Source organism: Python bivittatus, unplaced genomic scaffold (genome assembly GCF_059951505.1).
Source record: "Python bivittatus isolate LINGU-HERP-01145 unplaced genomic scaffold, Pbiv_v1 ctg000610_np1212, whole genome shotgun sequence".
Lineage (NCBI taxonomy): Eukaryota > Metazoa > Chordata > Lepidosauria > Squamata > Pythonidae > Python > Python bivittatus.
The window spans coordinates 55103900-55130221 of record NW_028277088.1 but is presented as its reverse complement, the minus strand read 5'-3'; the positions used below and the strand labels follow the sequence as shown (position 1 = coordinate 55130221).

The following is a 26322-nucleotide window of genomic DNA, read 5'->3' as shown; positions in this document are numbered from 1 at the left end:
TACAGTTTGCTAACCATTAAGTCTGAGTTGAGGTCAACAGGAGATTAGTGCTTATTGGCCTTTTCACACTGGTAAAAGCATTCACTCTCCTCTGATCCTGAACAGCTCTGTCTGCTGCCATTTTGCTATTATGTTCCTACAGTTATGGACACAGGATATGGTGCTGGTTATCTAGCAGAATTGTGCAGTAGTATTAGACTTTTGTGCAATACTGCTAGACTATCTCTTGGCAATAATGTAAGTGCTTTAATTCTTTGGCCTGTAACAGTTTAGCACAAGGACTCTTGAACAGAGCACAGAGTAAGTTGTAAATTGGCATTTACTGCTTATATAAAGCAGAGTCAGGAACAGAAGAGAAACTCTAAGTAAAAATGCTGCTTTTGGTTCTGCAATTCATAACTCTTTTCCCTTTATTCATCCTGGGTTATGACTGAACGGGGATATAGGAGGAGGGGCACAGGAAGAGGTGACTGGCCTCTGTCAGATTCATCATATTCCTGCTCCAGCCTCTTGACTGATGATGTGCAGAAAAGTAGGATAGCAAAGCTGAAGAACCCAACCAATCCCTCTGCCTCTCACACTCTGCACACACAAGATCAGGACAGCACCATTTGGCAATAAGTCAGAACAGGGGGAATAGAAGCAAGATACAGATTGGCAATGGGGGCAGCAAATTTCATTCGTTATGGTTTTCTCTCTACTGAAGATTGGGTGGGTAGCACTTTAACTCAGAAGTACAGAAAGGCCCTGTGTCTTTACTATATCTGATTTTTTGTAACATTATCCAGCCAGAGAATCAGAATGGAATGTATGGTATAATAAATACTAACTAAGGGGTGAATGTTTTTCTTACTACTCCTTCTTGCTGAGGGATATGTAAAATTATATGAGAAAATTTGCTAGTCCCATCACAATTCTTTTTCTTATTTCACTCAAATATCCAGTGAACATTTTGTCTTAAGTGCCATCTGGTGGCAATTTATGGATGGATAAACAGCTTACCACTGAGAAATTTGATCATGAGGTAATACTGCACTTTATGTTAATTATGTGGCTAGGAAAGAATTACATTAAAATTGCATACACACACACACACACACACACACACAAGTCATAGTTAATCTTAGAGAGAAAAAGCCTCCACACTAGCCTCAACCACCTCTTCCTATATACTACAGTCCCAATAAAAAGTCCCTACCCTCCCATTCAAGGATTATATATTTAAAATTCCCTGATGGGGTTATTAGATATGCAACTAATTCAAGATATTTAACATTCTGTGAATATTTTACCCAGGAAACCTCCCAAGTTGTATCACATTTTTGTTCTGTGAGAGAGGAAAATGACAACTCTAAGTAGCAAGTAGATAACAAAAGATGCGTCTTCTTCATTTTGCATGTAATGCTATTGCCTGGAATTGCAAGGCAACACATTCAGGAAATATTAACAATATTGCAAGGAAACAATAATGTTATTATTAGGAAAACTCTGTTTACAAAGAATGTTGAGATCTGCAGGTTGTTTTCAGATCCATTTTGGCACATCTCCAAGGTTTTTAGACATTATGTTAACTTCAAGCCTTTGCATTATATAATGCTGCTGTGGAAGAATTCAGTTTCAAAATAAACTGAAACTTGGTATGTGAATCTAGTTTTATGATTCTTGGATCCAAGTCTTTTGCACATTCTGTCTGCAATTAAATCTATGAAGTTAGATTTAGGTATGGAAGAGATTATTAGCAAGTTGGATAGTATGCATGTGCATTTTAATAAGATTTCAGAGAAAATTACTTTCGTTTCCGTAGAGGATTTATTTATAGTCAAAACCAAAACCATTACAAGGTAAAATAAGCATAAAGAAAAACTAACAACCTTTTATAAGCTAAGAGTTATTAATATATAACGCTATCTGAAAGCAATATAAATTCCAACATTTGACTCAAGTTCTTTATTGTGAATGTAGCCCTTCATATGAGACAATCACAGGATACCAGGCTGCTTGCCTGACATAGAATCTACATTTTCAGGAGGGAAAGATGCTCTCTCTGTCATACTGTACTATATGCAAAGATATACCCCTCTGTAGAATGTAGAGAAAAATGTTTTGTGGTTTTAAATGTTTAGAAAGGAACTGGAAAGAAGCTGTGGATTAAGGTTGAAAGTTGTGGGGACCAACATGGTTCCCCAGAGTCTCAGATTAAAGTTTGAAATTGCCAATAAAAAATGGGAAATTTGGGTAAAAGGAAGCAGGGGATCTTTGCTTCAAGGGGGGGAAAAAAGGCTATTTCCATAGAAAGAGATTAATCTGTTCTAGCCATGATTTGCTTTAGATTGTTTTTTTTCTGTGAGCTGCTAAGTCAAGTCTATTGTTGTTATTTTTCTATACAAGTTAGAAAATTAAGTGTGTAATTTTAGCCTTGCATTCTATCCTTCTAGGCTAGATAGGAATATATTCACTTTATTTATCATTTTCTGGTCGTCTGTATATTGAATTGCTGTCTCACAGAAAGTGTTCATTTATAGTAAACCAACACAAACGTGTGGACTGCCTGAAATATTGTACTTTCTTCTGCAATTGCAATCCTTTTGAATTTTGTCTTTTCTTCTTTAGATAATAAAGATAAATTTATTTTCTTTATCTCTGGTGAGGTTGGTCTATCTCCCATGGAAGGAAAAAAGGGCTGAAATTTTGAGTCACACGCCTATATGCTATGTGATCAGGAAGTAGCATTTTTGAAATTAGCTCCATTATTAATATTGTAATGTTGACCATAAAGGCAGCACAGATTGTGACACCCATATCTTTTTCAAACACCATGATTAGGGAGAAAACACCAGGTGAGGCACCCCCTGGAAAATAAGCAACAGCAGTACAAGCTACCAAGTCACTAACCTGAAGCAGGAGGTGGGACCAAAATGTCAAGCCCAGAGGAGTTATGGGAGAAGATGTTTGAGACCTCCAATTTTGTTCCATTAGAGGCTCAGCCATTCCCCTACATCCTCCTTAAAGCAATTGCTACTGAGCAAAATTTGGTACCCTTCTCAAAGCATACATTTCCTGTCCTGGTGAACAGCAATCCAAGCAGTTAACTAGCAGAGGTGTTATTAGAAAAAAGCACTAAGACTGATACATGGCACAATACAGTGAAACACAAGAAATTCATTTAATTGATTCTCCTTAATTGCACAGTGGCAGAGGTGGTCTTGTTGGGTAATATTGTTATAATTCTGCTCCAGAACTATACATGGCATAATGCTAGGTTTAGCCAACAAAAGCACCATGCTTATGTATAGGATATCTGACTTTAAACAAACAAACCAAGTTACAAGGCAATCCCATATTTTCTTGGGGGAAAACTATTTTTCCAAGAATCCCTAGATTTGAAAACTGATGATTTTCAAACCATCACCCAATTCAGTACAACTCATGTCGTAATAATGCTAATAAAGCCTCATTACCAATAAATAGTATCTAAATGAGTAGTATTTTGGCAGCAGGCATTAGTCTGTGATTTAGGAAGCTTCGGGTTTGTGAGAGTGGTTTTACACATTATATCTTACCGTATGCTCCACTTAAGGGTAAAAGATAATATAGGCAATTTTGTTTAAAAACTGTAATCTGATACAAAAGAAACAATGATGGAATTGAAATTAAGATCACAGGATTAATAATCAGAAGTAAGAATATATAATAGAAGTCCTCCTCTTGTTTTATTTTACCTTTTAGCAACAGGCTGATTTAAATGCTGGAAAAACACATTATTATAATGCATTCATAATTAAACTGCTAGGATTTACAAATTTAAATAACCATGCATTTATGTCATTTTAACCAAAGAAATAAACAGATTCAATATATGAAAACTATTTCTAACTGCAGCTGCGATTGAGTATATATACCTTTCCTTAAAAATCAAACAAAAAGCCTACTGATTGGCTTTTTTGCAGGGTTAAAAGCAGGATGGGTTTATTTAAGGAACGCATGCAGAACATGGCTTTGGTAACTCTTTCCAAATCCTTTACCAGCAGTGGCCATAGGATTGTCTGTATTTTCCTCTGCGTAATGAAGTAATATGATGTGTGTGTGTATTCACATTTCTGCTTTTCCGTCATGTTGCAGCTGTATGCGTGTGTATGTACAGTATGTGTGCACTGGGAAACAGAGGGCAGGGTGCATATGTTCCACTCTGGGTCTTGTGACCAGGAGAAAGGAGGTAGGGGGGTGTAGACAGAGTACTCAGCAACATTCTGAGTCACTGCCCAACTGTGTCTCCCATATGAATACACTGAGGAATTTCTTTTTGCCTCTGGAAATGTATTCTTATCACCCCCCCAGCTGGATCTGGTCCATTTTCAAAATTGATCTTTCCTTTGTTACTTTTTTCTAGTACAGTAAATTTGGTGGAATTCAGTTCTAGTTTTGGAGGGTTATTCTGATGATGGAACTTGAGACAGACTCAAGATCTTTCTAGCACTTCTTTTGGAAATATATACATGGAATGGAAACTTTATCTAAGTTACATTTATCCTATACGTATTGTAGCATGTACAGAAAAGATTTAATGAGTAGTATGCTAAACCTGGGAGATCATCATTCAGTTCCCAACTGAATCACTTGGTCACTATGCACAAGTCTTTTCCATATAAATGGAAATGTGCAAGCCAGCATATGGTGGACAAGATGCTGCACTAAGATGAGGGAGACCAGGTTGATCATATGAATATGAATATGAATATGAATATGACATAACAATTTTATGGGTAACTTTGGGCTGGTTTCTTTCTCTTACTCCAAAGTACCTTATAAGGTTCTTATGAAGAAAAGCTGGAGGAATAAGTGATACATATATTGCCTATACACACACACACACACACACACACACACACACACATCTATATCTATATCTACAGTATATCTATATCCCCCACTCATCCCATTGTGGCATACGGGTTTTGTGGCCAGACTAGCTGCTGCTAAGCTGGCATGAGTCAGAAAAGATAAAAAATAAAAACAAATAGGGAGATGAAGCTCAGGGATGGCCTTGGAGTGCAGTTGTGCTGTCATAAGGGCAGATGAGATGCCCTGGCTGCTAGCCTGGTCTGTGGTGGAGTATTCTGGCCAAACGTAGTATATAGGTATTGGGGTTCTAAAGCCCTGGGGGGAAACCCACCTCAGTTGCTGGGGACAGTGCTGCCAGTTTGAGCCAGAGAGAGAAAGAGAGAAAGGGTGGGAGGGGGGAGAGAAGGAAGACAGAGAGACATGTTACCATGTTTGAGCCTGTGCTGCTCTGACACAATAAGACAATAAGTGCTTTTGGAGAGAATGTGTGGTAAGTTGATGACTGGAGAAACACATTGTTGTGAGTGTGTGGGGCCACTGGAGTGGCAATTGCCACTGGAGTGGTAAGTTTCCTGGCCTCAGAGGGAGAAGAGGAGTGAAGATGTCAGCTGGAGGCTTTCTTGGCAGAAGAAAAGCAAAGACCTAGACAGAGGGACATGCTTCATCCAAAACCCCAGGCAGATGGGACAGAGGGGGGTGGCTGTCTGCAGAAGGATGTCTGTAGACCTTGGGAAAACCCCAGGCCAGAAGGGCTGGGCAGAAGTTCCAGAGAAAAATTCATCCTGCAATATCAATATAGAGGGAAAGCTGTTGAGGTCCAAAAAAAGTAAAAGAAAGGCTCTAAGCATACACCATAATAAATCAGCCAATTCCCTTCTTATCTCTCCCTCTTAGTGAAAAACTGAGGTGAGAGGGAAGAGGAGAAAGGGGAAGGGGTTGGTAGCTAAGTGTTGGAGTGGGTAGTTGCTAGCAAACAGCTCTGAGGGAGAGGTAGTTACAGCCTTTCAAGAGACAGGAGGGAAGAAGAGACTTTCTATTGGGAAGTTTGGACACCCTATTGTACATAGTTCTGTTTTTCCCCTAATTCCTGTAAATATATTTGTACATATTAAAAGAAATAAAAAAGCCTCCATGTTATCTGTCTCTGTGAGGCAATTGTTCTGCTTTAAGTCAGATACTCCCTCAGGCATAAAAGTACTAGCAGTCATGTGTGACACCCATAGAGTATCACTGGAAAAAGATTGAAGAAGACAGTACTATCTGTGTCACTTTATGCTCTTGGTCCAAGGGTTTGATATACAGTAAGTATATCTAATGAATAATATAATAAACATAATATGATCAATATAATAAATTAAAATTACTAATAAAAATACAATGTAAAACATTAGGAATAAGGAGGAAATTGGGCTACATAAACACCTTATGATCTCACTTCATGGAGTAACATGGAAGTTTTCAAATTGATTAAAGTCAACCAGAAGTTGTGAAATGGTTTAGGGCAGAACCCACTTCATAGAAGAAGATAAATTTACTCCCCTATAGAAGTTACATGTGGGAGTTCTATTAAGTGGTATACAGTAAGTCTTACCTGGAATGACCACAAGGAATAGCTACATGAAATATTACATATAGTAAGTTTTATCTGCTAATTGTGAGTATTTCATATTTTAGAGTATTCAATAAGATATCATTGTGGCAGGACATCTGGGCTACTAGCCAAGGAAACACTAAGCTCTGACGTATTTAATCAAGCAGAAAAGAAAAATGGCAATTTAAACTTTTATATCACATAAATTGCTTTAAATAAACAATCTTGGTACATCAATCATTTTTTCCTTTCCATATTACCAGAAATCTTCCATTCAGTACGTAAGAGCAACAAAAACAATAATAGAAACAATTTAGAATGTACACATATTGCTCAGGAATGTCTTTATTTCTAAAAGGTCAAGGACCACTTCCTCACTTGTATTTGTGATTTTTGTTGTTGTTGGTGGTGGTGCTGCAAGATATAATTTCTGGAAGCCAACTTTTGTTCATTTGTTGCTTTTGATGCTGTATTCAACAAACTCCCCAGAATCCTATGCTTGAACATATATGTAACATTCTTTCTGGGGGATTTAGATGTTTACACTTAATCACCCTGACTGGGTGGGCAAAAGGTATATGAGCAATAGCAACACTAACAATAATCAAAAACTGTTGGAAGCATTTGCTATGACATCCACCTGAAACCAATAGTTCTTGCCATAGTCGTCAATTCTTTAGATCAAAGGATGTTTATTTTATTTCAATGTGAATTATTTTCTTTGTGCGATTGCCAGCTCTTGCTCTAAAGTGTGAACTTCAGTTCCCCAAATCCCCTAATCAACATGGCCATTGATATAAAGGCTATCAACTTTGATACCTGCTAATCTCATGGTTTATGCGTATCAGTACCAGCTACACTCTGTGACTCTTGCACATTTACATCTGAGATAGGAAGGAATGAAGTTTCATGCTGGAAAACTTGAGAGATCTTGAAATAAACCACTTTCAATGGGACAAAAATCCAAAGCTGAATGAAGAATATGAAATAGAATCTGTCCTTTAATCTAGCAAAAGGAGCAAAGCATGGACTCCAGTCACAGATCACAATATGGAGCTGCAGGAAGGATTCTCTAGCCCTTCTGCTTTTTCTAAAATTGCAGCTCACATTGGCATGCTTGTTGGAGCTTCTGTGAATTGTAACTCAGCAGTATGAAGAAGATAATTGTATCCCTATTACTGATATGAGCCCTAAATCTAATCCAGAGAGTACTTCTCTTCAATCAGAGTCTTTCTACTTATAGACTTCATATGGAAATGCATCAACAACAGCCTCCCACTTAGTGGCATGTCCAAAAATTACCGTAACTTGAGTAAGGTTATAAGTAAGGTTATAAGGTAACCTGAGGTACTGTCCTGTCCCCATTACATCGACCCATCCCACCTGGTCCATCAGGAAGGGTATATTATGGACCCTGTTGCCTAGAGAGTTTTGTCTGGCAGGGTCCAGGAGGAGACCCTTTTCTGCCATGGCTTCCGCCCTCTGGAACATCTTGCCTCCTGAGGTGAGATTGGCCCCCACTTTGCTGGCCTTCTGAAACGGCATTAAGACCTGGCTCTGCAAACTCGCATCGGGACCCAATGGGGGTTCGCAGCCCTGCAGGTGGCTGGTAGCCTGAGGATACTCTCTCTACTTTTTTAGTGTGTATTGCAGTTTTAACTTTTTAGCTTAATGTTACCCTTTGTAGTTTTTAACTTATATATTTTTTTCTAGGATTTTCTAGTTTTTTATTTGGAACACTGTCTGGAGTCACTTGTATAGTGAGATGGGCAGCATACAATAAATAAATAAATAAATATTAACCCGGTCATGAATTCTTTCACATCCCACTGTGTGACATCTGACATTACATTATGCTAGCTGTATATCATCGGAATACACATGTGCACACGTGTGTTGTGTGTGGGTGTGTGGGCCTGTGTATCTTCCCATCAGTACAGGAAGGAGTTATTTTATTTTACATAATACAACACATTTTGTCAAAAAGAGATTATAGGTAATATGTTAGTATATGAGGGGAACGGACAAAATCTTTATAGAGCTGGAAAATGACAGTTTTAATTTGCCATTATTTTCTTCAGCCAGAAAGAAGGTGTTAAAAATAATAATCAAGCACATGTACTGTACATCACTGAAGTGCCATCGACAATCAGACTGATTACATTAGGCTGGAGTCTCAGCTCACAGTGCCCTCAGCATTCCTTGGGTTACTGCTACCTGTGTTGAGCTGACAGCAAAGTAAGAGAAAGTTCAGTTCCTTCAACAGAATAGCGAAGTTATTTTACCTCCTTCCGCATTACATTCTGCACAATCAAATGTCAAAAAGCACATGTATTTGAGTCTTTCTGAAAGAGTCATTTGAATGAGACAAAACTGGTACCTTGTACTGATTACCAGGGGCAATTAGAAAATATATATAAAAGGAGATGGTGAAGTACAAAAGATTAAGTGCCAGGTGAAAGAAATACCTTTATATAGTTTGATACAGATTGAGATATATATATCAATCTGTACCAAACTATATAACGGTATTTCTTTCGCCTGGCACTTAATCTTTTGTACTTCACCATCTCCTTTTCTGAGAGGAAAAGATCTAGACAAAAACATTAGCTGATTTACTTAACAGGAACTCTATAATAATTTTTTTTAAAAATTGTATTGCTAGGAATAGATTTTTCAGTAGACTCTGGCTTAGGACAGACAACTTGGTTCCTCCAGGTATTTTTCGACCACAGTTTCCACAACTGTTTGTCACTGACCATACTGACTAAAGCTGATGGATTTTGAAACCTAAATATCTGGAGGACACCACATTGCTTATCCTTGCTCTTACCTACTAGTAATTGTTGTGCTATTAGGGAGAATGCCTGAAATATGGGTGGAATAGGTAAGCTTTGTTTGTTATGTATCTATTCAATATTTATTCTTTTGATATGCTATTTTAAGGACAGTTCTTGCAATTTTTAAAAGTAACATCTACATTATTCAGTATTCCAATGTATATGGAGTCATCAGTTGCCTTTACTTTTTAAAAGTGGCTATGTTAGCTTTTTTTTTTTTTTAATGTATATATCACTGAACTATTTGCTTTTCAGATGTATAAATGCTTGTCAGATGGTTCTTGTTTTAAGAATATTTAGGAACAGCTATGGACTGCAGAAGATATAGTAACCATCACAGAAAATAAAAATAATTTCTAGAACAGAGAAGATGAAACTGATTCTACTAAATGTCAAATAGCAAAAAATACCTATAAGCTGGGACCCTCTATAACTTCTATTACATTTCAGCATTCACATGGGTAAACAGATTTTAGACGTTCTCATGTTTCTAAAAGTCTGAAAGACATCACTGATTGCCTAACAGGGAAAAGTCATAAACAACAGAAGAGCTTTTATAGTATCAAACCTATGCAAGATATAAATAATACATAGTTTAACAAGCTATCTAACTCCTGAAGAGCCCTCCCTGACTAGCAGAGAATGAAGAGGTTCTCTGGGAGAAATCTTTCCTTGACTTGGCACCATGTGAAATACCTAAACTGCCTGAATTTGCATCCGAATGTGAATGTTTGTCAGGACAGTTGTTGTTGCTGTTGTTATTCAGTTGATTTATATTCTTTTTTATTCCATCATGAAACTGAAGGTGAAGTAATGAACAGAGGGTTCCCAAATATTCCCATACAAATAATATCCCAGGTATAACTAGAACATACAGGAATTCATGTTTAGATCACCAAACCTCTAGTAACCTCTAGTAAATTAGGCAAAATATACATATGGGATGTTATACATGGTAAATGCATTTGAATAGAATAAGATGGGTATAGAAAAATTTTAAGGTTAACATAAATCAAACTGAGACAATATAAAACATTTCATACTGTTCTCCAAGGTATAGTACACTGACTGTAGTGACAGAACAAAGGTTTTATAGGTTCTTCTTGAGTACTGAAGTCTCACATTCAAGAGTTACATTTGATTATTTGAACAGAAAATAGCAAGTAGCATATGGGATTCTAACACCTTAAGAATTTATTTTTAATTGGAAAATTTACTCTGTGATTTCAATAAACCTTTGTATCAATAACAATTACGTGACTGAAATTCTACCTTTCTGATGCTTCTTTTTCTGTCTCTACCATCCCTACAGTGACATGTTCATAAGCACTGGATACAAGTAAAAGATTGTTCACATGGAAATCAATTTTGACCAAGCATTGTCATTTTGTACTTTCTATTGTTGTTCTGGCCTGGTCAATACAAATCTTATGTGCACACACATGCAAGAACACACATATATACATATTGCAATCATATATTTTGCTCTGCTATAAAGATTCCTTGGAAAAGCTCTAGTTAGACTAAATTTTTGCTTCTAAATTCAATATAACTATATGAAACAATCAAGAAACAAAGCTATCTATTGCTGAGAGAAAGAGAGAAGGAAAAAAGGATCATTGATATTTTTATTTCTCTTAATTATTGCATGAAGTAACATCTTCTAGCTAACTCCTCTCATTTAAGCTGGTCACTATGCCTCAGATTTTTTCCCCAGAACATTTACATAGAATGTCCTGTCTCTTTCTCTCTGTTTAATATTTGACTGAATTCTTTATTTCATAGGTACTCAAACAAATGTTCTGTAGAGTAGTAATAGATGTAATGTAATAGAAGTACAGTGGTACCTCGGGTTACGAACACCTCTGTTTACAAACTTTTCGAGTTACGACCAGCTCCGGCCGCAAAAATTTACCTCGGTTTGCGAACTCCGCCTCGGGGTACGAGCAGGATACACGGCCATTTTCCCTCCCGTGACACAGTCCGCGGCCATTTTTCCGCCCCTGACACGTGGTCCGCGGCCATTTTCCACCCCTGACATGTGGTCTGAGGCCATTTTTCCGCCCCTGATACGTGGTCCGTGGCCATTTTCCACCCCTGACATGTGGTCCGTGGCCATTTTTCTGCCCCTGACACGTGGTCCATGGCCATTTTCTGCCCCTGACATGGTCATAGGGAGGGGGACTCTCCCTCCAAGCAATAGCCGCCTCCCTGTCCTCCACGCCAGAATGGATTAACGGTAATTACATTGAACCTTATGGGAAATTTGCTTCAGGTTGCGACCATTTCGGGTTGCGGCCAGAGTCACGGAACGAATTAAGTTTGTAAACCGAGGTTCCACTGTAAGTTGGTGATATGGGTGGGTTGGTGGAAATTATATTATAAATATCTGGAGGGAAAAGATTGTGGCTGTTGCTTATGCTTCTCTGACAGTTTACTCCAATAATGAATGCATGCCACACACACACACATACCTACAATCATATGGTAATTCCCACAAGCACTAGAGTGATGAAAACAAAGAATACTTCCTACAACAGCTCAGGGATGTTAGCAAACTTCTACAAATAAACCTGAAATTACTCCACATGGCCAATTTGTCTCTTAAGCACTGAAGAATATCTGTGGAGTTTTGTGAATAGAGGAGAGTGGAGAGAGTGGACACCATCCAGACTTCATTTTGAGTAATGTTTGTTCTGGCCTGATTTCTCTATGATAAAAAAAGCAAAATCCAGGAAGGAAAAAAAACAACCAAGAGGTATTCTTTTACATAACTGATATCAAAGGTATGAGATGCCAATTCACACAATTCCCCCTCCCCATGGCAATCCCCAAGCTTCCAGCATTTTACTTATTAGTAATTAGTGAGGTTCAGGTAACCTTACTTATTCCAAAACAGGAATCTGCTGTAAAATTACTGGGAAGGAAAGAGATTACTCTCATCAGCTCCTCCTTGTAACTCTGTTTAGGATTAACCATGATTGAGAAGGATGAGGAAATAATGTAATGGGTTGATGTATCTATCTGTCAGCCTTCTAAAGGTCAGGTCAGGAAACACATGCCACAAGGAATGCTTGAACTCTGTTGTGATAAGGTTTAACAACAGTATCTTGAAAAGCTGTTGGAGTTTCCCTTTGTCCCCCTTTTATACCAACAAAATCAAAATGGGGTCATCCTGAGTTGTTTCTTCTTCTTTCTTTCTCATTCCCTCTTCCTTCCCATTGAGGAAGTTGAAGAAAGAGCTAAGTTGATGTTTACTTAATATTTCTTGCATTCCTTCTTCAAGGTTATCTTTAATCTTCTACACCATCTTCTTGTCTGTATATATGTTTGTTTTGGATAGCAAGACAATTTTTACATGTTTCTGGTCCATAATTGCCAGAATATTATGCAGATATGTGTGAACCATAAGATCTTCAGCAAAACCAGAAATGAATTAAAATGAGCTCCTCAAAAGGTACAGTATTTAAAGAGTCCCTCCTCAAAATGTATGGTCCAGTATAGTATTATTTTTCTGCAAATACTTCATTTACCAAGGCTGCTTCTCTTTCTTTCTCCTCTGGAACCCTTGTATCCTGCTTGCCATTCTAACTCTTCTGCTGTGGAATATAAAGTTACTATTTAGGATTCCAGAGGTAATCTAAAGTGAATAAGTCTTGAACAATTAGTGGCAGGTTTTTAAGAACGTTTGAGAACTGGACTACTGGTATACAATTATTGATCATACTTCTGCACTTCTCCAGATTTTGCCTTACAATATTTGGCTCAAAGAAGTACTGTAATATAATGTAGTATAATGGTGCATACTGTATTATAAAATATATTTACAAAAATGAGCTTGGAAAATGAATAAACTTAGAAATATAGTTTGTGACAAAATCCATTCATAAATGTTTTTGTTTCTGCATTTGTGAAAAAAAAAATAGAAGTAATTAGTATGGAAATGGAATGGGATGGAATAGGACAGAATTATAAATGAACATGTGAATGTGATATGCAAAAAAACTCATCCATCCTGTTTTCTTCCAGTAGGTGGTGTCATAACACTTTATACATGCTTTACTGAAAGCAAGATAGAAATGTGAGTACTTCGGTCAAGTCTAATCAAGCATTTTAATAATTTGCATTACTTGTTGAAAAGCAGGAAGATATTCCAGGGCCACCTCTCCAAGAGACATTTAAGAGCTCCTTTGATTTTTGCCATTGAATTCACTAGAGAACAGTTTCTTGGGGACCAGATGTTCTTTCAAGGAGAAAGCCTAGTGGCCGGTCCTTACTCATCAAACATATTTTATTATGCGATTGATATGTCAGATGCTATCTTGAAACAGTATCTACAAAAGGAAACATATTTTCAAACACTAGTGAAAGCAGAATGACACCAAATAGAAAAACCCTCTACCCTACCTTGGCAACACATGTGCTTTAACTAACACATTCATATTCATAAATATTAGGCTGTACTCATATAAAAGTAAGTCTTACTAAACTTTCTGGGATTCATTGCTGTTACTAAACATAAATAAGATTGCACTATTAATGACAACTGACAACACTACCCTTCCTGGATATCCTCATCAGGAGAGGAAACAACAGCAAATTAGAAACCCAAGTCTATTGGAAGACAACACACACTAATCAAGTACTCCACTACCAAAATAACGACCTAACCTCCCACAAGAGGAGCTGTGTAAGAACATTATTTAAACAAGCACAAATGCACTGAAGCAACACAGAACAGCAGTAAAAGGAATCAGACCACCTATATAACATCTTCCAACGAAATGGATATCCATGCAACTTTATCAAAAAGTGCCTGACCACTCAACCTACTATAACACATCGAAGAGAAGTTATGAAAAGGATAACACTGCCATACATCAGAAACGTCTCAGAAACTACCAAGAGACTATTACAACCGCATGGCATCTCTGTAGCACACAAACCAACTATAGCCCTCCAAAACATCTTAAGCAAACCAAAAGACCCAGTAGCCCAAGAAGAAAAAAACAGGAGTCATCTACAACATACAGTGTAAGGACTGTAACAACCACTATGTAGGACAGACAGGCAGAAGGCTAGCAGAGCGCATCCACGAACACCAACTAGCAGTCAGACGACATGATGAAAACTCCTTAATCTCACAACACATGGATAGACTTAACCATAGTTTCAACTGGGAAACTGTCAGCATCTTAGACCAAGCTAAATCCAAAAATGCGAGGGAATTCCTGGAAGCGTGGACAAGGCAGACAAGGCAGCCATCAATAGGCACATAGAGATAAACAACATCTACACACTATTCAAAAGAGACAATAAAAAGGAAAACAAAAGACCAGAACATCTCACCAGCAGAGATTAACACCAAGATTATCACCAGACATACAATCAGCAGTAAAAATACCCTAATCAAGGAACTACCAGAGGGAAAAAAATAAAACAAAACCCCCATCCCCACCAGCACTGGCAGGGCATGCCACTGTATATAAACAGAGAGCAAACCCCATTCCATTCTAGCAATGAAGATGTTACCTAGCCGGGTAATGAAACATTTGCAAGAAAACAGCCAAGCTCAGAGAACCCTAAGGACTCCACAGTTCTTTCTGCTTAACAATGTTATCTCCTCCTTGGCTTCCTCTCCCATTAAGGTTGTCGATGTCTCAAAAATGAAATGTGGATCCCTAGTTGGAACCACAGCAGAGCCAGAAGCCACAACAGACCCTAAAGAGATAAAGTCAGGGTTACTGTGCTCTGTGAAATCCAATGAAAAGGTGCAAAGCCTAGCAGTAAAGAAATAAAAAATAAATAAAATATCCTTCAGTTCTCTTAGCACTCTCCTTCACAGATTTCTCTATGATACAATAACTTATGTGGAGTCTATTGCTCCATGGTGGGCCATGGAAGTGCCTCACAAAATAATCTATGTCAGTCAGGACAAATCACATGAAATGGGATGGAAAATGGGTCACACTCTGGCAGGAAGGTGCCTCCCATTCCACAAATATGAATATTCAGAAAACTGAGTTGGTGGCAATATATCACACGTCTAGAGATGATACCTAGCATTCTTTCATCACAGCCATTTTCAGGCAGACTGCTCTAAGTTGAATAGAAAAAAGGATAGATAGATTTCAGAAGACTGCGTTCTTTTCATTGAGAAAGTATAACTGACTTTCATTTCTTTCTCTTTCCTGTTCCTGCTGTACTAACTGAAAGTGAGGAAAATACAGATGAACATCACTTCCATGGGGTTCTTTACCTTCCTAAAAGAGAATGAGATATAATGATCTTCTAATGGTAACAAGAAGTCTTTAATTTGCTCCCTGTGGTAATTTGGCCCCTAGAATTAGATCTGCTGCAATCACAGATATGGGTGGAACAACCAGTCAGATTGGTTAATATCTACAGTTCCGACATTTTCTGTGCTTCTATACACACCATTGCAAGAATACAGTAACAATCTTAAGTACTTAGATGTGCAACCAACCAAAAGACAAACATCTGAATTGTTGGCTACTTTTTGAGCAGAAACATTTATATATTTATTTCATATAGAAACATTATTCGCCTACACAAAATGATAAACAGTCATGATTTTTAAGCAATCTTTTTCTTCTGGCTTAGTGTGCTTCATTTGTAAAATCCCCAAGGAAAAGAAGCTATGCAAACAGTTGTATTCTGAGATAAGTAGAAATACCATTATGCATTTTAAGACAATATTCTCAAACAGTAAAAAAAAGGGGTTTAGGACAAGAATGAACATTAGGGTTAGCCATCTATGGAACAGAACTGAAAACAGTTGCTTTTGGAAAGAGAAACAATATCAGCTTCTGCTTTTTTGTGGTATAAATCACTGTTGCTGGACATGTGTAGCCTATTCCATACAGTACAATGCATACTATACTTTGCCATAGTGTATATTAAAATGTATTAAAATGATCTGCTGTAATATGTTTTCCTCTCTACCATTTCTGTATGCAACAGAGAAGGAAAAAAAATACAATAATGCATCTAATTTACAAAGAACATTTACAGTCCTGAAATGGGTTTACTCCAAAAAAAGGAATTATAACATGTAATAGGTGTTTTCTTTGTAAAACAACAACATATTCTTAGAAAACTCCCCTGCTGCTAGGAATAGTACATTGAGAATAACACTGTTTTAAAGTTTAAGCTAAATGTTTGGTTCTGAACTGAGAATAAGCAAAATTAACTCACCTGTTTTTAATCTCTTTTCACAAATCTATATCTCCTTCAGGTTAATATGAAAATTTTCTACATTTGTTTAGGTGACAATTCTATATTTTGGGGTTCAAGCGGTAGCTAGGTACCGTACCCATTTTCAGGTGAGGAAGGAAAGATGAAAAATATATTCTAATGTGGTATTCTGACAACTGAATTATCAAGGAAATACTGAATATTCCATGACACTATGTTACGTACCAAGTTTACACAACTACTGACAGCTCTTTGTTTTCCTCAGGACAGCACATAGATGTGCAACTTTTTTCAGGCTAAGGGCACATTTGGCTTTTGAGAGTGTGCTTAGGGTTATACTTCAAAAAGTGGGGTTAGCTTGATTAATTACTCTCCTGTTCTCTCAAATTGGTCAGCAACTTTTGGAGCTGTTCTCAAAGCTCTGTGGAAGAGCACAAATTATCCACCTTTGACAAAGAAGCTGTCGTAATTCTGCACCAGACTGAAAAGGCAGAGTTACAGGAAAACTCAGATGCATTTTCTTGTTTCCCGTGCTTTTATATTGTGAGTGCTGTTCTTTAGAATAATGCTCTCCAGAATATGGACATTATGTCTTTCCTTCACGCCACATAACTGTAATGTTTCCATTCTTGCACATCTTTCAGGTCAGAGACATGCTTGAGCCCATCAACTCTCTGTTTAGAAACAAGAACTTATCTTTTTTACACAGAAAGAATGACCACAGCAAATATTGGAGTCTGGATGGAAGATGTATGATTGGAGTGCCTGCTTTTTCTGTTTGCTTTTTTTTTTTTTCTTTCTTCAACTTTGAGTTTACGCAGTTGACAGAACAATTCAAGGGACACTAAATAAATTCTTTACCAGCAGCACAACGTGAATGTATGTCAAAAGGCTGTCAGTATGGATCAGGTAGTTGAAATAAAGACAGTGTTTCATGTTCAAATATCCCCCATCATAAATTGAGTGGTTCCATGCAACCATATAAGTAAATCTGACTTCAGAGCTTACTTTGGATGTGATTTAAACCTGTTGCAGAACAGGGCAGTTTTTCTAACAGCAGCAATAACATTCCATCTTTAGCTTACCTCGGGAAGGGTCTCATGGCCAAATAAGAAAAATTGTTAAGGGCAGCAATGACATTCTACTTTTAGCCTACCTGGGGTGTTCAGCAGCCTTGACAATTTACAGACATAGGAGATGAACTGTTCACAATACTCGGCGCTACCAGTGATGGCTGAGATTTGATCCATGGTGGCACTGTAATTAAGCTGTAGCAAAGCATGCTTCTCTGGTCTGTTGCTTACCACTGGAAAACGCTCTTGCAAGTCATGATTCACAGTAGTCCATACTTTGTCCTCTGCAAGAAAAATAGATAAGAGCAAATTGGACTTAGTTGAAGTTCTTGCTATCTCTAATTCAGAGATGCATATTGAAGTTAATCCTACTAACAGTATTTGATCAACTTCTGTTGGCTCTGCCATCATGCATAGCTTGGTAGCCAAACCTAAGAAAAGGTAAGCTGGATCCAATTTAATTTCTATTTTTTAAAAAAAAATGCCTAAAAAGCAAGCATGAAAGATTAAATATGAGTTTTCCCACAAACATCATTTCTTGGATCTAAACCACTATTTTCAGCTGTGATTAGCTTTCTGCCATAAAATATAGAGATTCAATTAAATACCATACAGTCATATATACACAGGATTGGATCTCTCATTAGACCAAGAGAGGCAGCTGCCTCAGGCTGTAGATAGTCAGGAAGGGAATAGAAAACAGAGCTCTATTTCATTTGGCGTTTCCTGCAACCCAAACCTAGCCTGCTTTACTCAGATTAATTAAAGATGCTACCCCATCACAGAATTAAAGTAAAATTTGACTACTGGTCTGGCTGGCTTATATATGTTGCTCTGACATCTTCTCCTCAGGCAGTGAACTCTTCTGTGCTGCCTTGCATGCTCCTGAAATTGTATTTGGAATACTTCAGAAAATGAAAACCTTTCTTTCATGATCAATCCCTGTAACATACTTTAGATGCCTTTTGTGTGTTTCATAATTGAATGCTCTGAGCAAACCTATGCTAACAAACTTATATTTTAAAATGTTCCTTTCCTTTATGAAATGAGACCATTGCATGTATTTATACCGATACAGCTTTTTAAAAAGGAACTTAGTATTTAGACTGAGCGCTAATTCTGTTAAGTGTAGTCAGGGGTTGTTTTCATATTGCCACTAAAAAACAGATCCCCCCCCCCAAAAAAACCCAGATATTAACTCTTTGTTCATCACTTTGCCCTGGCAAGCACTATCTTATCTCTCTTTTCCCTTTGTTAATTCTTTCTGTCTTCCCAATGGCCTAGATTGTTTATGACTTCTTTTCACAAGCTAGAAATGATAATTACTGGCTTCTAGTACCTCACTGTTTCTTTCTGTATTGCACAGGAAAAAGCCCCCCACCAAACTGCTGGGTGCTGTTGCCATATTCTAAAAGATTCTTAACTCTTAATCTGAAATGACTTTGTGCTCCCTAATCTTTAGTCAAGACATTCTTTAAATTCCAAATTATCTGGGATGCTATATGGATTGTACTTTATCAAGAAGGCAAACCTTTTCTAAGTAGTTCAGTCAAAATAAATTACTACCAACGGATCTGATTCATTATGTTAAAAGAACTTAGAAGACAGGATCCAGGTTCCATTAGAGTTGAAGGATTGGTGCACTTTCGTAAGATATTCTAAAACACAATTCTTGATGCTCTTCTCTGATTAACTTCCAACAGTTAATAAGAGACAAAAGGCAAGTGTGCATGTAAATCTGTCCTGGTGCTTGTGCTGAGCTTGTATCAAATCTCTGGTGAGTCCATATGGCATTTTGCATGAGTGCTAAATTCACTTAGCAAAGCAGATGTATCATACAGTAGCTGAGGATATTAAGAAAATAGGAGGCCATGTAAATTACTCTTTTGGCCTATTTTCTATTAATTTCCATCTCAATTAATGGAAAGCATATAGTGTGTGTGTGTGTGTGTGTGTGTGTGTCTAAAGTTGAAGATACATGCTAAATTATTGAAAGACTATCCTATTATTAGGCACTCCTATTATTATTACTGTCAGTGTGGAAAAAGCTTTATGGTGGTCAACCTGAGCCTCTTCTTCCCCTCTTCTCAATATTGAGTGTTTAGTGTAACTAAAGAATGGGGCCACCCTCACACTTATTACAGAAGTAGACCTCTGGAACAGGGTTTATGTGGGCACGTCAGAAAAAGGTGAGTATTTCAGAGCTAGGAGCAACAGAACTAGCAGGATGACTTAAGATGTCAAAGGAAGAACACAGAGCGGTAAGTCCATGTGGGGAGGAAAAGAGTTGGCAGCCATGGGGCAGTGTTCAGGAGGCGGGTCAAAGGTGCTGAAGAGTCAGGAATGGTGACAGCAGAGCCATTAGCAGAATGAATCTCCAAGTGCAGCACCAGTAGCCAGCCAGTTTGTGTATCTGACTGCTCCAGAGAGTAAGAATCTAGCCTGAGCAAGAATAGCAAAGCAAGTTTTATAACAATAAACGGAGATTTATTGAAGGAAATAGGCAAAGACTAGCATCCAGCTACAGGTAACTGCAGCCTACAAGGAGAGGAGTCAGCAAGTAGTGTGTTTGCTAGCAACAAATGCAGAATTAAGACTCCAAGATTAGCAATCTAATAGATGAAAAGCAGGCAGAATAACAGATACAGAGAAGACAAGGAGTATATCCTTAAATCCCATTGTGGTCAGTAGGTTGTGAAAAGCTGCAGCATCAGTGCCTCTGAAATCCCACTTCCAACAAACACTTTGCTCAATAGGTGGATGTGGGGTCTGCATTCTTCTGTAATGCCAACTAGCTTGGCAGGGTGTGCTCCCCTGAGAGTTTCACCAGATGTATGTAGTCATTGTCATAGAGGCATCCAGAGCTACTGAGTTAGATTGGGCTTCCTGACTGTAGGCTAGAACTGTGCCTTCATAATGAAAGAAATCAATACAGCAATAGCATCTCTAGCTGAATGCTAGCAGCTGCATGTATGTCCTGTAAAGCCACAGTTAGAGCACAAAACAGTCCCCAAGACTGATTCAATGATTGTTCTTTTAGTTGATAAATAGGGAAAAACCAATGAAGCAACTTTAAATACAACAAATGGCACTTTTGCTTATGTGTAATGCAAAAAATGTGCTTAAAGCTGGACTTGATTTATTCAGCTATTTGTTGAGTGAAAGCCCAGAATTGGCTATCTAGTCTTTTTCAGGCAACGTTGTTATCAAAATGAACTTGCCCTCCATTTGCTGCTGCTGCTGCTGCTGCTGCTGCTGCTGCTGCTGCTGCTGCTGCTGCTGCTGCTGCTGCTGCTGCATGAAAACATTTCATGTTGAGACTTCAGGACATATATGCCGTGGATCTGATGATAGTTAGATGTATATGTTCTGAAGTAATATATTTTTTATATTTTATATTTTCTAAGTAATATAAGGCCTCAAGGTAAGTGTTGCTTTTGTATTTATATATATGATTACTAGCTGTTTTTGTTTTAAAGAGAAAATTACTGGAGAACAAAGAAACTCATACCAATTCATAGTATGATAGAGTTGGAAGGGGCAATTTAAGCTTACAACTTCAATTCCCTGCCAGTGGAAGAATCCAGGGACATCTGCAATGATGATCAACAATGTCAAAATGGTGGGTTGAAATTGAATCACATGCACATAAGAAAGGGCAGGATTTTGATCTCCTGGTTGCACCCACTGTTTTGTCATCAGTAACTATCACTTCAGATGCTCCTGGAAGAATCTGTAATAAAACAACCCAGACAGATGGAGGTTTAGGCTCTGCTGAGCTTATCCAATAAAGGGAAGTTCAGCAGTTCCCTTGGGAATTGCTCTCTTGGAAATTGTTCTGAGCAGTTGCTACTATTCTAATATAGCCATAAAGCAAAGGACAGAGGATATAGAACAACAAGCAGATTTAGGGAAGGTTCCATCCTTTTTATCCCTGCCGTGCTGCAAGTTTATGGTCACCACTGCCAGAAATCTAGCACAGCTCGAGCTCCCCAGTCATCGGAAAGCATTCTCCTTAGCTCGTTGTCACGCTCTTCCTTCAGCGGTGTTGGATGGCAAATATAAAAAAATTCCATTAGCTGCAAGACTTTGTCCTTGTAATGCCAAGGAAGTGGAAGATATGGGTCATGTTCTCCTCCATTGTACCTTCTACCAAGTTCCATGGAGTAAATTGCTCGCTCCCTTGATCAGTAAGCAGCCTGGCTGTCAAGAATCAGATCACCTTCAAATGCTTCTTATGGATGATCAGCCTTATGTTACAGCGCAGGTAGCCAGGTTCTGTGCGGTGGCAATAAAGATCGGATAGGAAGCTAGCCGAAAGGTTCAGCAGTAATGGATTATAGTCAATTAGTATTTTAGTTTGCATTATCAGGTACCTTTAGAATGTGCCTCAAATGTATGATAATTTTTATCAGAATTTGTAATATTTTATTACTGTTATTTGACAGCTACCAGCTTAAACAAGGTCCTTATGTAGACTTTTGCTTGTGTTGGTCACCTACCATTAGATCTGCTAGTCCTTAATAGGGCAAGCTCCTGCTATAGAGATGTATTTTATATAAGTCTAGATATTATTAAATTCCACTTAATTTTAGATATTATGATTACATTTTAGATGTCATCAAATTTTTAATTTTAGAGTTACTATATTGTAGGTAAATTTCAGATACTACCTTACTTATATCTTAGACATAGAGTGCTTTGTCTGAATTCTACCTGTGGCTTTGTGCCAGGTTGCTCTCTCTATATATTCTAAATATGCATTAGATGTTATCTAAAGATTTCTCAGTTTTATAAGTGATCACAGGTCACTTATGAACAAACCTCTTGTACTGGTCTAAGACTATAATAAACTGAAACTGAACTATTCTAATACAACTACTACTGCTCTCACATTTTATTTCATTCTTCATACATTTCACAGGCCTTTGAAATTGCAGAACCCAACTTGGTTGTTAAATATTTCAGTGGTTCAGCAGGCAGGGTACAAAATAGCAGCCCCTTCTGCCTGCCCTTTTCCAGCCTGATTTATTGAATCACTCTTAACCACTTTTATGGGAAGAAATTGTCTTGATTTCTTGAAAGGAAAATTCTTATCTTGTAGCTATGCATAGACTTGAAGCTGCATAAATCTAGAAGATAATAAGATTACATGTTTGGCAGGTAGGGGAAGACACCTGATGAAAGGCTTGTAAATTTCCTGTAATACAGTTATAAGAGATACATTGCATGCGAGGTTCTGGTTCCGGTGAAGATGATTCCTGTGGTTTGCTGCTTAGACTTGTGAGACTCTTGAGCAAGCTATGGATTTCTACTGTTCTAAACTTATTGGAAGTGAAGGCCTTAAGAAACTTTCCCCCTTTACCTGCAAATGTGTGTTTTAGATAGAGAAGTAATGCTTCTACAACTGTCCTTCTAACCTGTAGTAGGTTAGTTTCCTGCAGAGTCTGGAATGTGGTTCAGCTCAGTTACTTGTATCTGAGTTCTGCTTGTAAACCCCAAATGTAATATTCCAACATTTCACTTCTTTTCTACCCTTACCCTCAAGTTTTCTTTTTTCCATAATTGCTTGCTCAGTCGTATAACAATGTTAGGAGCCAACTGAACTCATGCGCAGAAAAAAAAGCCATACGGTATAATTAGCTCCCATCGTAAACTTTAAAAAAGCAAGAGGAGCAGATGGATCCACCATAGGGGCACAAGGCATCTCCTTTAATGAGACAAAATTTGGCAAGTACCTGGAGACTGCTGATTAGCTTAATGCTCAGAAGACCTATTTCAAACACAAGGTAAATTTCAAAGAAGAAAATGTATGTTTAGCTATTTGCCGCTATAGGTTCTTAGCGAGAAGTGGATCACTCTGAAAAGCTGTGGAGAGAAGTATCACGTTTTCCTATCATTTATTTATTTAGGTGGATCTTAAAATACTACTTCAGGCTCACACTTTTCTATTTGTTGCAGAAAAATGAAATGATGGCACCAGTTGATTGGGACTGATAGAGCAGAGAGGTTTGAACTGGCAGAGAACACATCTTCATATGCTGAATTACAAGCAGGAAGTAGACAAATATCTTTATGCTTAGGGCACGCATTTAAATTAGCTTTACAGCCACTTTAATAATTTTCAATTTAGTGGTAGCCAGAAAGGATTTTGGGGCTGCACTAAAAGCTTTCAGAAGACATACAAGGCCTTAGAATCTCAGACTGTGTGTTTCTGACACATTAACCAATGTTATTTCTATGTTATACTGTCTGATAGTTGAATATATTACTAGAATATATTATTAGATCTGCCATATCTGGGTTGCAAAACTTGCATGTGTGCACGATGCCAGGAAAGAGAAAGAAAAAACTATTTTTTACTGGCCTCTAATAGATCTCCAGATTTTGCTGCCCAAATATAATAGCTGCAGTTATTCAATACTATCTTTATGAGGAACAATGTTTTTAGCAGGTATACCTGATAAAAATGAATTTCTTGTATTCTCTGAGGATAGTATTTCAGAAAACTATATAAACCATCCAATACTTCAGAAATCTCACTGAGTTTCATGGATTTTTTTTTCTAAAAAAAAAAGGATTTTTAATACTCCCATCTTATTGGGTAGTGATGACTATTAGTTAAATAGGCATATGAAAATGTAACTTATGTGGCAAAGTACATACAAACACAAATGGAAAACTGGAAACAACCTTTCCGGATGGAAGAGGAATTCAATAGACAAGCAACTTGAATATCATCAAACAATTTAGATTTTCCTTGATGGTCATTTAGTTTCCTGAGGGAAATTTTTAATGTATTTTTATATTATTGTGATTTGCCAGTTTCAGAAAATTTTAAATTTTTAGATGTAGCATAGGAATAAAATAAACAACAAACTGTGCACTAAGGCAGAAGATAGTACTACACAAAAAGACGTTATCTCTTCTCATCAATAACCCACAGGAATTCTCTTCTCTTCTTCATTGTTATTCATATTCATTTTAAGCACAATAGAAAGTAGGTCTGAAAAAGAAGTACTTTACTCGCAATCTCCATAGCTGCCCCTACTTTGTGGAACTCTCTCCCCATGGTGATCCAGCATCCCCCACCCTTTTAGCCTTCCAGAAAACCATCAAGACCTGGTTCTTTGCCCAGGCACTGGAGTGATTGGAGCTTATGGATGGCTGCTGGGGCATCCTAGGAGATCACTGAGGTGCCAGTTTTTTCAGTTCTTCATTTTGGTTTTCTTTTTATGGTTTTAGGGTTCTAGCTTTATTACTGCTGTGAGCTACCCAGAGTTATGGCTTAAGATGGGGGGGGGGGGTTATGTAAAACTTTTAAATAAATAAATAAAATCTTATCCTCTGCCATAAAAATACTGGAAGGGATGAGGAAGTAAAATAGTTAATTGAAGATATTACCCTGTTAATCTCTGAAGATTTCAGTTGCAATACAGCGTAAGGGAACTGAAATTAAGGTAAATCTTATGAAAAATGGTGAGAAAACTAATGGTCAAAATCCTTTCACATGTCTAAAGAGGAAAAATGTCTGCCATGGATATCATTTGCAATATCAAACCACACATCCAATGGCAAGATTAATTTATTTTTGGTTTGGAAAGCTATATAGACATCAGTTGGTTTTGTAACAGTTTATGCCTTTTCATTCTTGATTAACTTATTTTTGAGTATACACTGTACAGACCACAGGCCTAGGATTACATAGTGCCTATCCATTATATTGACTAGTAACTAGTATTATTTTTCGCTGCCCAGAAGAACAAGCATCCACCTATAACTGAATGGTTACATGATGTTCCACTATTAGAGTCATCAGGATAGTTATCCCGAGTGTGGTGGTATAATTTGATGTCTGCCATACAAATCTCTGGCATCAAATCATGTTAAAATATATGCACCCATTGATAGGCTTCTATCTTTAGGTAGTTTGGAGGCAGCAGTGCATTAGTATAACCTAATACTGTGACCCTGGACCAGAGACAGTTAATCTAAACCAGACAGTTGTCTTTCTAGGGAGGAAGAATGGAATGGTGTAACAAAAAATCACAATGTAAACATTGCTGTTTATGGTACATGTCAATAATATCACAAAGGATAATGCAAGTGTGAAATATAACAAGAAGATCAGATCAATAACTTATCAAAGCATTCCAAGGGAAAGGTTACAATACAATTGTATTAGTCCTTTTATCTTTCTGTTTCAAATGTAATTGACCAAACATATATAACACGGGGAGTTGTTTTGCTGGGATTCTCTCCTGCTGTCTACTGGTGGGGAGCCCAGTGATCACTGTAAGTGTATTCCAATAAAGTGTACTTTGTTGCTTCTAACTCCAAATGCTTTAGTTTTCTTTTCAGGTGAGCAGTTTCCTCACATTCTAATGGGAATGTTTTACATAGCACTATGCAGCAAGTGTCTGATGTCAGAACATCAGTTTGTGCCACTGATATCAATCCCTTGATTGAAAACCCTCAACAGATTATAATGAAAAAGATATTTAACAAAAACAGTTTTCCCCCCTATTGACTAAAACATATGGCTTTGTTAGAATTTCAGCACCTCTTGGATCAACTCAATTAAAAATATCAAGGACTCATGTCAATCTGAAGTGGTTAAAGGTGAAAATTATCCCCTAGGTAATTGTCTTTTCTAACTTAGTTCTCCTGTGAGGTTTGTGTGAAAACATTTATGATGGGTTTCATTTAGTTTAGGTATGCAAAGGTTTGTTGTTTGCAGCAAATTGTGTACCATGCTAAA

The 26322-nt window shown here is 37.6% G+C and overlaps 1 protein-coding gene across 2 annotated transcripts in view; it reads right to left on the bottom strand.

The window, feature by feature from the left end:
* Positions 1-26322, bottom strand: part of CNTNAP2 (contactin associated protein 2) — a 1202163-nt gene that overhangs the window by 295104 nt on the left and 880737 nt on the right. For both annotated transcript variants that reach the window (XM_088150062.1, XM_088150063.1), the window contains exon 13: positions 17645-17845. In XM_088150062.1, coding sequence (XP_088006188.1) covers positions 17645-17845 — 201 coding nt within the window. The remainder of the gene's footprint in view (positions 1-17644; positions 17846-26322) is intronic.